We start from the raw sequence: 12,607 nt of genomic DNA on the forward strand, positions 1-12,607 counted from the left end.
TGATGAAAGGCAAACATGAGGAAATCTGCAGATGCTGGAAATTCAAGCAACACACAAATTGCTGGTGGAACGCAGCAGGCCAGGCAGCATCTATAGGGAGAAGCACTATCGGCGTCCCATTCCCATTCTGATATGTCTATCCACGGCCTCCTCTACTGTCAAAATGAAGCCTCACTCAGGTTGGAGGAACAACACCTTATACATCGGCTGGGTAGCCTCCAACCTGATGGCATGAACATTGACTTCTCTAACTTCCATTAAAGCCCCTTCCCTTCTTACCCCATCCTTGATATATTTAGCTTTTTCTCTCTCTCTGTGCATCACTCTGCCTGTTCTCCATCTCCCTCTGGTGCTCCCCTCCCCCTTTCTTTCTCCCTAGGCCAACTGTCCCATGATCCTTTCCCTTCTCTAGCTCTGTATCCCTTTTGCCAATCATTTCTGGCTCTCAGCTTCACCCCACCCCCTCCAGTCTTCTTCTATCATTTTGCATTTTCCCCTCCCCCTCCTACTTTTAAATCTCTTACTATCTTTCCTTTCCGTTAGTCCTGACGAAGGGTCTCAGCCTGAAACGTCAACAGTGCATCTCCCTATATATGCTGCCTGCCTGCTGCGTTCCACCAGCATTTTGTGTGTGTTGCTTGGATAATGATGAGTTGGGGATGGGACAGAGACGATAAACATAAAAATACACCTGTAACAAGAAGCAGGAAAACACTCTTTACATGGATGCAAACTGTAGTTACAACACAACAGATGAATTAAATGCACTGACAGAACTAAATCAATATGGTCGAATGCTCACTTTTAAGACATGGCTGCAAGACAATCAAAGCCAAGACCAAATACTCCAAGACACTGGATACTTCAGAAGGATTGTGGGAGAAAGGGGCAGAAAGGAAAATGTGTGTGCCTGTGCACTTCTTGGTAAGGCAGGGCGAAGATTTGTTCTTGGAGGATGAGATGAGGATAGTTGCACAGGGTTACTTTGACTCAGAAGATCAAAATGCAGAATCAGTCAGGGTGGAAGTAACGGAAGAATCAACCAGTGTGATAAGCTGGAGACACAACTTTCCAGGTTTCTAGGGGTGCAGTTAGTTTTGTATTAACATCACATCCTGTAAGTAAGCTGTGTTTATATCATTTCCTACGTGGATTAATTTGGATCAAGCGCAGTGGGAAGACATCCATCTCCACGCTCTCTTTATTTGCTCATGAAGCAGCGATATCTGAGAGCTTAACAACTTCCAGTTTAAGATAGCTCTACCAAAGGTGTTTGACAGCTTACTGGTGCTTTGAAAGCAAAGAAATTCGATTGAAAACATTAGTAATAACATTCTTTTGGAAATAAGTTGTGGTAAACTATCACTGCAATCAATGAAGAGACAAGGCAAAGCAAATTCGGGAAATGTACCCTGCAAAATCACTTTGGAGTTGGAATCATGCTGACTGGAGTGAATGATTCAGAGAGGAGGCGACAAAGCAGAGGAGTTCTGATGCCCATCCAACTAACCCAGGTGCGATGGTGGATCGCTCCAAGTGCTGCGCCAACTTAGAGATCTCAAGAATGGTTTCTTCAGCAGCGGAATCCAGGTCCAAAAGAATCACTGGGCGACACATCCTGGACCCTGTGCGAATCGTCGCGGTGCAGCCTGGGTCCTAATGCAAGGCACAATCCACTGCTTGGACAATTTAAACGCCAACCCAGGTAGACTGAAAAGGCAGGGTGTTGAGAGCCAGGCGAGGTTGGATTACTCTGGGTGCTGTGCCGATTTGGAGAAGGCGAGAACAGCTTCTTCAGCTTCGAAATCTAGGCCCGAAGCAAATCACTGGGCACTGTGTTGTAGGTCCGGAACAATCACTGGGCAGTGTGTTGTAGGTCCGGAACAATCACTGGGCAGTGTGTTGTAGGTCCGGAACAATCACTGGGCAGTGTGTTGTAGGTCCGGAACAATCACTGGGCAGTGTGTTGTAGGTCCGGAACAATCACTGGGCAGTGTGTTGTAGGTCCGGAACAATCACTGGGCAGTGTGTTGTAGGTCCAGAACAATCACTGGGCAGTGTGTTGTAGGTCCGGAACAATTTGCCGCAGCAGAGCACGGGTCCCAGTCTGAGGTACAATCTGCAGTTCAGACAACCTAAACACTAGCTCAGATATTCCAGGGGGTTCCTCTGTCTGTGCTACTAAGGCTGTAAACTGTACGGCGATTTGCCCACTAATATGATGAACTGAATACCGAGGCTTTGGACCTGCTCCAGGGATTTGAATCTAAGGACTCAATTTGGCTCAGAATGCTCTGTCATTGCTCATTTCTGTTGCTTGTATGATGTGGGTTTTTCTTTTCTTTACTGTGCACATTGGGGGTCGGTCTTTAATTTTTTAAAATTGGGTTCTTTCAGGTTTCTTGCTTTGCGACTGCCTGTAACAAACAAATCTCAAGCTTGTATAATTTATACATTCTTTAATAATAAATGTACTTTGAATCTTGAATTTTAAGTTTTGTTAATAATGGCAAAAATTTAGTAGATATACTTTGAAGGAAGTATTAGATTTATAACTTATCGTTATTGAGATATCACTGTACCATGTGTTTATGTTTGTTTACATGCCATAGTTATGGAGTGCTTTGTGTGTATTACCTTGGTTAACAATGATTGTGAGAATAATCGACAGTATTAGTATATTTAGTTGCACAATAATTCTGTATTGAATTTAATACATATTTTACTTAACTTTCTGTAGTTTCACGAATAAGATCTCATTAAGAACCCTGAAGAAAGCTTCCATCAGGTGATTTTTGAGAAGGCGTCTAACTCGCTGCATAGCTTTGTATACAAGCACTGCGAGGGCAGTAGAGTGAAAAGATAATTTGTCTTCAAAGGCACGGTCCACAGACTGAAGATGCATCTGAATGCCACTATCGACAAAGTCAGCTTCTGACCCAAGCAACATCGATCACCAAGACCTAGATATCAGGTCAGAACGTGACGCATCCATCATGTCCTTATGGCGCTCGAGTGTGCCCACAATTATCATTGCTCCAGCACGAACTCCCGGCAGAGCTGAACCACCAAGAATAAGAGCAGTTTATGCTAAACACGAAGTTGGAGTGCAAACTGAGAAAGCTCACGTAGATATGGAGAGAGCATTCAAGCACCAATCTCAACCAGATTTGGGCAAGCTAGTATTCTGTCACTCAGAAAATGATTACAAGCCTACGGCCATACTAGCCTGAAAACGCCCGATCTCGTCTGATCTCGGAAGCTAAGCAGGCTCAGGCCTAGTCAGTACTTGGATGGGAGAAAATGATTACAAGTTGGCATCTTCCATTGAAGATAAGGTCTTCCTTCAAATCATGAACAAAGACTTTAGCAAAGATGAGTCAAACAGTTGGATAGCTCTCTTTCTTTTCCACTCTCCATGCAACTTCTACCACACAATACAATGCCCTCAGTTGACTCATACCCATCATTCATACATTAAAAAGGAAAGCAGAAATGAAAGGTCATTACAAAGAGCTCATGGAGAGACTCTTCAGGAACAATCATCCTGAGTTAGAGTCTCCACCAGGTCCCAATGAAGAAAACTAGTATTCGCCCAACTTTGGTAGTTACCAACCCCAGAAACCTGCATAAGTATGAAATGTCTTTGATTCAAGTATGCAGTTCAAAAGCTTATCATTGAACAATGTGCCTTTGTGGGGTCCAGATATCAATAACAGACTGCTCGGGGCTCTCATGCACTTTAGAAATGAGTCCGCTGCAGTGATAGCTACATCAAACAGATGTTCCATGGCTTCCGAGTGAGAGAAGATCACGAAGACTACCGCAGATTCTTATAATTTCATAATGATAAAACTGGACAATGAGATTCTGGAGTACTGCATGAGGGTGCATATATTTGGTATCTGCCCTTCACTGACTGTGGCAATCTATGGCCTAGAGGACAGTTATCGAGGGAGAGAAGGAATCTGAGACTGAAGCACAGAGGTATAGACAAAGACCTTGATATGTTGATGATGGTCTTAAATCATCTTCTGGTGCAGAACAAGTAGTCAACATGCTGAAAGCAGTGTAAAACACAGAGGAACAGTCTAATCTCAGACTGCACAAGACGTAGACCAAGAGTCTGCAGATGCTGGAATCTGGAGCACAAAATGTGCTGTAGGAACTCAGCAAGCTGAGCAGCATCTGAGGATGCTATGGGATGGCTGACATTTACTGACAGTCAGTGGATAAAGCGCCACTCAATGAACAAGTCCTAACAGTAGCGACTTTAGAAGGCAAATTACAAATTGCTCTTGTAAAATTAAAATGCTATTGGAGTAAAAGTGGGTGATTTAAATTTTCACATGGATCACACAGTTCAAATTAGCAAACTGTGAGTAACAATTTCATAGAGGATACTTGGGACAGATTCTTCAGTACGTTGTGGAACCAATGAAGGAGCAAGCTACTTCTGATTGGGTCACTTGAAATAAGACAGGATTAATGTCCTCATGAAAGATTCTCTAGGATCTAACATAACAGTTTCAGATTCACTCTGAAAATTACAAATTTGGGACTTCAATAAAACTATCAAAACACAAAAACAGAGTTGGAAAAACAGATTAAAAAATGGAATAAAAACCCAAAATGCTGGCAGAACTCAGCAGGCCAGACAGCATCTATGGGATGTGGCAGTGACGACGTTTCGGTCCGAAACCCTTCATCAGGAGTGAAGTAACATGGGATGGTGGAGGGGGGATAAGAAGTGGGGGGAGGAATGAAGTAGAGAGCTGGGAAGTGATAGGCTGAAGGGAAATAGGCTAGGGCAAAGGTGGAGAATTATGGGAAATAAAAGAGAAAGAAAGGTAGGGCTAGGGGGAGATTATAGTGAGGGGAGAGAAAAGAGAAAGAGAACCAGACTAAGATTATAGATAGGGATGGGGTAAGGGTGGGGGGGCAGGGGTATCAATGGAGGTCTGTGAGTTGAACGTTCATGCCGGCAGGTGGGAGGCTACCTAGGCAGGAGGTAAGGTATTGCTCCATCGACCTGCGTGTGGCCTCATCTTGACGGTAGAGGAGGCCGTGGACAGACATGTCAGAGTGGGAGTGGTCTGTGGAATTGAACTGTGTGGCCACAGGGAGATCACGCCACTGCTGGAGGACTGAGCGCTGGTGTTTAGCGAAACGGTCTCCCAGTCTGCGGCGGGTCTCCCCAATGTTTAAATGGCCACATCGGGAGCACCGGATACAGTATATCACCCCAGTTGACTCACAGGTGAAGTGGTGCCTCACCGGAAAGGACTGTCTGGGGCCTAAGATGGTGGTGAGGGAAGAAGTGTGGGGGCAGGTGTAGCACTTTTTCTGTTTGCAGGGATAAGTGGCTGAAGGGAGGTCAGTGGGGAGGGATGGGGTGGATGAATGGACAAGGGAGTCAAGTAGAGAGCTATCCCTGCGGAAAGCCGAGAGTGGGGGGGGGGAGGGGAAGATGTGTCTGGTGGTGGGATCCCGTGGGAGGTGGCAGAAGTTATGGAGGATTATACGTTGGATCTGTAGGCTGGTAGGGTGATAGGTGAGGACCAGGGGGACTCTATCCCTGGTGGGCTGGCGGGGGGATGGGGTGAGGGCAGAGGTGTGTGAAATATGGGAGACGTGATGGAGGGCAGAGTTGATAGTGGACGAAGGGAAGCCCCTTCCTTTAAAAAAGGAAGACATCTCCTTTGTCCTAGAATGAAAGGCCTCATCCTGAGAGCAGATGCGGCGGAGGCAGAGGAATTGAGAGAAAGGGATAGCATTTTTGCAGGAGATAGGGTGGGCAGAGGAATAGTCTAGGTAGGAATATCAGAGTAAGCTATGGCAGGTAGTGGAAATACTTCGTAATTCTCAGCATTGATTGATACATGCGTTGATTCTGTTACGGTTACTATTGTAAAGATTTTGTTCAGTATGTCCTTAAGAAAATGAATCTCAGGGTTGTATATGGTGACGTATTTGTATTTTGATAATAAATTTACATTGAACTTTTGAACTTTGAGCAACAACCATGAAAAAGTTGATTCAGCTATTGCAGGTTAAGTTTAGAATGTCACCAACTTGGAATAATTTAGAAACCAGCAAATAATGATCAAACAGAAGAAACAGAGTTTAATAGCAAGAAACAAACATACACTGATATTTTGCAAGTTAAAAAAAGCAAGAAAATGGCTTTGCTCCCTTTAAAGATGTGAATGGAGAATTAATGATTGGAAATAAGGAAATAAAGGCTATCAAAAACTTTTTGTCTTTGTCTTTTCAGCTGAAGACACTAAAAGTATCCTGACAAAACCAGAAATAAATTGGAGGGGGATCTGTGGAACATGTGCTACTACAAAAGGTCCCATCAAAAGTATTAAAGACAGAGAGACCTCTGGAACTGTAGACCCACATAATGTATTTTAAAAATTGGCAGAGACAGAAGTAAATAATTTTCAAATGCAGGACAAAGATAACAAAATAACATTTGTGAACCTAAGATGCATTTTCCTTTTCATTAACCTGACACACTAACTTTGCTTTTCTCTCTCCACAGATGCTAACCAACGTGCTGATTATTTTCAACACTGACTGGTGTTATCTACTTTCCTTCAGTTGCTTTCAAAACTGATATGTTGATAATCAATGCAAAAAATCTAATCTGAAAATGGAAGGTCTTATCAGTTAAAAAATAAATTTACCATCATAAAAATGAAGCTGGACAGTACAAGTACATGCTGGACAGGTCACTTGTACAAGTCCAAGAGTTTGGCATGTTCCTCATCAAGAAGTTAAAATTTGCTTCTTGCTATGCACTTCAATTTCCACCAAATCAACTTGCTTTCCTGTCATGAGTGATAATTATAAATCATCCAAATGGTTTTGCCTTTAGATACTTTTTCTCAACCTAATCATTTATTTGTGCCTTCGCCCAATTTACTTATCCCTTGGATCACTCATATACCAACTCACAGCAGTATCAATTCCAGATCTTTCATTATCAAACCCAGTTCAGGACATTGCAGTTTCTGCTATACCTCTACTTTTCATTTAAGTTACCTTAAGTTGAGTTCAAGGTTCCACATTTGACCAAAATGTTAGCACATTCACAAACACAATTAAACACATTAAAACTAAAAGATAAGGTCAGAAAAAATCAAATCAAATCAAATTGGATTGATTAATTTTGTGCACAAATTCCACTTTCAGCAAAATCAAATCAGAACATGAAAGAATTAAACAGAGCAAGCAAGCGACTTTCCAGTGTGTCCGTTTGTATTGGGTCTCAGGCTCACTCCATATTGTTGCTGACAGTCCTGATTTTTTCCCCTCCTTTCAAATATTTGCTCAACTTGTCAAGTTATTGTTGACTCTTCTTCAAACACCTCACTGAATCACTTCCGATCATAACTTAATACTTTAAAAAATATTCAAATCATCTATTTCTCTTGCAAATCAAATTAAGAGTGCCTCCTTTAGTTACCGATCCTTTAGTCAATGAAACCTCTTTTTTATTAATTCCATCAAATGAATTCATGATAATTAACTAATAAAAATTGTCTTTAAAATGACTCCAGACAATAAAGCATGTTCAATGCAATATTGTTCAGTTTGATTCAAGTTACATAGAGAGAGACATTTTAAAAGATGCCTAATGCACAATATAACACAGCCAAGTATACACTGTCCAAAGTGCAGTATGGAATACCCTACTTAATGTAATATTATCAATATAGGCTCGTATCATCTGCTGAGTTAATAACTAAGACTGCTCAGGGATCACATAAAGTTAGATAACACAGGGCAGAGAGATTCTGATCTCAGTAAATTATAAACTGGACAGGTTTATCCTGCCGAGAGTCCATTTTATACCAAATATATCCCAGTCTCTGTGCAAAAATAACCCTCAAGTACATTATCACATTAGTGTTTAATAAGCTTAATTATACCAGTTGACCTATTCACAAATCAAGGATAAAAAAATATTTTTTTTAATTTAGCATACCTTAAGGGAATCCTCTTGGCTGGAAAAGTCCTCATATTTTCCACTGTGTAATTCTGGTGCATTCAATAGTAGCTCAACATCAGCCAGAGCCAGCAATGCCTTGTTAATGTCCAAAAGATAATCTGATGGGAAATACTGCGATGCCATTGCTGGACTTGGACTGCAATGGGCAGCAATAACTGTGGCTTCCTGAGGAGAGGCAGCAATGTAAGCTTGACTTTTATTGTAACAATAGACAACAGTTTACATAGAGCATAGAACAGTATAGTACAGAACAAGCCCTTCAGCCCACAATGTTGTGTTAACCTTTTAACCTATTCAAAGATCATCTAACCCTCTCCTCCAACATAACCCTTCAATTTTTCTTCATCCATGTGCCTGTGCAAGAGTCCCTTAACATATCTGCCTCCATAAACACCCCAGTAGTGTTGATTCACTCCTGCTGCATTTAAAAAACATACTACCCCTGACATTCCCCCCCCCCACCACAATATTCCAATCACAAAATTATGTTCTCTCATACTAGATGAGGCCAGGCTGGGAAACAGGTACCAGTTGCCCATTCCATCCCTCTTATACACCTATGTCAAATCACCCTCAGCCTCCATCGCTACAAAGAGGAAAGCCCTAGCTTGCTGAACCTTTCTTCTTCAGGTAAAAGTAGAGCCGATTCTTGTTACAGATGTGATGGCAGCCACTCACTGCATCTCTGTTTCTTCAAACCACTGTCAGTGGAATCAAAATGAGCTGCTCATTGCCACTATGACCGAGGAAGATGCACGATACTAGCAGCGTACAAAGAACAAGAAATAGAGATTGAAAAAGGACCCACAAAAAGCATAAAACTGATTCAACCAGAGTTTGACCCAAAAAATCATGCTCAGTTCATTATCACAAGATATGGACATAAAAGCCTGTGTGGTAACGTTTGAGTCTGTAGAAAGGATTAATAATCGTTATAACAGGGACAATGGCCGAGACAAACATTAACATCTTGCATTTTAAATAAAAGTGAACTTACTTCAGAAACAAATAAATAAGGTACATAATTGGAGTCTTTTTCACAGGGTGAAAATGTCAAATACGATACAGTACAGAATTAAAAAGGGTGGGGGGGTCGAGGGAGGAGAAACAAATTTTCTTTTGCACAGATTGTGGTAGGTGCCTAAGGGTAGGTAGACGGTAGACTTACAGTAGATACAACAGTGACATTCGGGTAGCATTTAACGGGCACATGACCAAGAGAGAATGGAGGGACATTTGTCATGTGCAGGAAGATAGGATTAATTGAATTTGGCATCATGGTCTGTATGGACATTATGTATTGAAGAGGCTGTTCCTGTGCTGTACTAAGATGAGAAAATCCGGAGATGCTGGAAATCCGAGCAACACCCACAAGATGCTAGAGGAACTCAGCAGGCTAGGCAGCATCTATGGAAAAGAGAACAGTCAACATTTTGGGTTGAAACCCCTCATCAGGACTGGGGAAAAAAAGATGAGAAGTTAGAGCAAGAAGGTAGGGAGAGGGGAGGAAGAAGTACAAGAGGTAGGTGATGCACCATCAATAACTCTCAAAGACGTGAGTTAAGGTAGGCTTTTATTGGCTGGAAGAAAGCACAAGCAGCAAGCGACCACCACACAACATCCTGGAGACTGAGGGAGGAGCAGTGCCTCCAATCGCCTTTATACCGGGGTCTGTGGGAGAAGCCACAGGAGCAGTCAGCCGGGGGGTGGGGGGCGTGTCCAGACAGGTATATGTAGTCCACCACAGTAGGTGATGAGTGAAACCGGAAGAGGGGGAAGAGGTTTAAATAAGTTTTTTTTAATCCCTTGCTTTAGTTAATCCAAGGTTTTTAATCACAGAAATGCATCCGCCCCTTATTATTTTTTTCAGTATTTCAACACATACAGCCTCATTTGATAATCCTTCCAGCACATTATACTTCTGCACAGGTAGGATTGTTCTTTAACCTATGCTATCACATTGTTTTTAATAAAAACCCTCTCTCATCAAAAATCCCAGCATATTTAAACAGCTATTCTTGCTTCCTATTGAGATTCAAATTTGTGTGGCTGATACAAGTCTTTAGAACTGCTAACAATAATCCAGAATCTTAATCCCTTCTAATTCCAGCATAGATAGACCCAAGCCCGGCTGTGAAAGGAGGAGGGTTGGGTACTGGGGCGAGCAACCACATCCCATAAAAAAAAAACCCAGAGCTACAGGAACGCCAAAAGAATCTCCAAAGACCTCATCACTAGAAGAGGAAGGAGCTTCGCCTGGGGACGACTTGAAAGACTGCCCCAGGACAGAGAACTCTGGCAATCTGCTTTCAGCGGCTATCGCCCAACCAGGGTAATAGACATAAGCTAAGCCCTTCTCTTCGTATAGCATCTCTCCAGGTCTGCATTCATATTATGTGCCATCACTTTGTTTTGAAAGAAAACTAACTAGCACTTGGCATCAGGAATAATTTGGAGATTACTACCTTTCAGTTCCTAATTCTACATTACTATAACTCTTTAAAATTTGCCTGCAAGACCTCAGACATTTTTCTACCAATGTCTAGTTACTGAAATAGACCTTGACCTCTCGTTGATCACCTTTCCTTTATAGTTGACATTAGACTTTTAGAAAAACAATGAAATCCTTCTGACAAACTTCTTAAGTTGTTATAAGAACAAGCTAAACTTTGCTTTCTAATATTTTGGATCTTATAAATTTTAATCCCAAGGTTACTGAGTTCTTTAAACATACTGGCTGGAAAGTAGAAAATTGCGCTTCAATTTGGTGCCAGCACTCATCTACATTGACATTATCTTTTCCCAGAGAGCTACAGTACAATCCCAGACTTTATTTCAAGGAAATAAAGTCCTTCCTTCACTGTTCCATTTCTTGGATCAGTTCCTGGAAAGAAAAACCTCATTCAAAGACTCTGTTGCCAAATGACTTTTTTTTCCGATTATCAGTATAACAAACTGATTTATGTCAGTATGGCCCAATCTCACTTATGGACATCTCTGCAAGCAGCTAACTCTGTGGAGATTCTTGCAAATTTCATCTTTCCAAACCAATTCGTCTATCAGGTATAACCTTCCCACACAATGTCAACTATTTTTTTTTCCCCAGAGAGGAGCAATTGGCCATTCCATGCTCTTTGTCCTCTTACACAGCTCATTAATAACAGATATTCTGCATGTCTGCAGTGATCCTCACTAATTTTTCCAAATGCTTCCATGAAAACCACTCCATCCAAATGCATCACAGCTTGGTATACCAACTGCTCTGTCCAAGACTGAAAGAAGTTGCATTGAGTTGTCAACACAGCCCCATCTGTCATGAAAACCAGCCTCCCTCCATTGGGCGTCTGCACTTCCTGCTGCTTGGGGAAAGCAGCCAACAAGTGGCATAGCGCAAGCTGATCAGGGTTCGATTCCTGTCGCTGTCTGTATGTTTCCTGCATGACCATGTGTGTTTCCTCTGGTTTCCTCCCACATTCCAAAGATGTATGGTTAGTTAAGAGAGTTGTGGGCATGCTCTGTTGATGCTGGAAGCATGGCGACACTTGAGGACTGCTGAGCACAATCCTCTCTGATTTGGTTTAATGCAAGTTACACACTTCACTGTGTGTTTCAATGTACACATGATAAGTAAAGCTAATTTTTAATCTTTCCTTTTAATCTTCAAAGACTCCTCCCACCCCAGTCATTCACTCTTCTCCATTAGGCAGAACAGGCAAAAACTTGAGGATGCATACTGCCAGGATCAAGAACATCTATTCTGCATAAGAAGACTTTTGAATGGACCTCTTGTATTTTAAAGGTGAACTCTGATTTACCTTAGCATCACACAAAAAGTGCTGCAGGAACTCAGCAAGGAAAGTGTGCTGCTTGGATTTCAAGCATCTGCAGATTTTCTCGTTTGTGATCTAATTGTCTTTTGCACTGCACTCGCTCTGTAACTGTGATACTACAGTATATTTTGCAATGTTCTTTTTTCTTTTGTACTACTTTTTAGAATGATCTGTCTCGATGACATGCAAACAAAGCTTTTCACTATCTCAGAGCACATGACAAAAATAAACCAATCAACATTTCTGATGGGAAATACCACACAGAGCATGTGCAGAGTACAGAGTTGGGAATGGGAAGTTGAGGGACCTTATCATCATCAGGGATCAGGATTATCACAAGGAAAATAAGACAAAAAGATCCAAATTGCAAGGAACTTAATTTCTACCTTTAATCTTCCATCTTCTGAGCCAGAATCCACTAGCTCCTGTTCAATGTCATCCAGCCATTCCATGAATTCACTTCCCTCTCTTTTGTACTGGCACCACCCAAGATGATGCTCTTTCAGCTGCCCTTTCCAGATTAATCTTGCTTCCTTACAGTAAGAATATAATAATCCTCATTTTCAATAAGCTTATTTCACAGTAATTGAGACAACCTGAGCAAGCACACACCATAGCAGCTTAGGACTACCTCCAAATATCAATTTCTGCTCAGAGAACAGCTAACACAATTTGCTCTGATCAAATCAAACACTTGGAACATTTGAAGATATAAAAACCATGACTATTTTCCACATAATCTATCATACTTCTA

The 12,607-nt window shown here is 41.7% G+C and overlaps 1 protein-coding gene across 5 annotated transcripts in view; it reads right to left on the reverse strand.

Moving 5' to 3' along the window:
* LOC132402945 (utrophin-like) overlaps nt 1-12,607 on the reverse strand; it is a 477,671-nt gene that overhangs the window by 262,915 nt on the left and 202,149 nt on the right. For 4 of the 5 annotated variants that reach the window (XM_059986085.1, XM_059986083.1, XM_059986084.1 and 1 more), the window contains 2 exons: nt 12,240-12,386; nt 8,000-8,188 (listed from right to left, as the gene is read on the reverse strand). In XM_059986085.1, coding sequence (XP_059842068.1) covers nt 8,000-8,188; nt 12,240-12,386 — 336 coding nt within the window. The remainder of the gene's footprint in view (nt 1-7,999; nt 8,189-12,239; nt 12,387-12,607) is intronic. The other variant, XM_059986086.1, reaches the window with a different exon arrangement.

This window comes from Hypanus sabinus, chromosome 12 (assembly GCF_030144855.1).
Source record: "Hypanus sabinus isolate sHypSab1 chromosome 12, sHypSab1.hap1, whole genome shotgun sequence".
NCBI classification, from domain to species: Eukaryota; Metazoa; Chordata; class Chondrichthyes; order Myliobatiformes; family Dasyatidae; genus Hypanus; species Hypanus sabinus.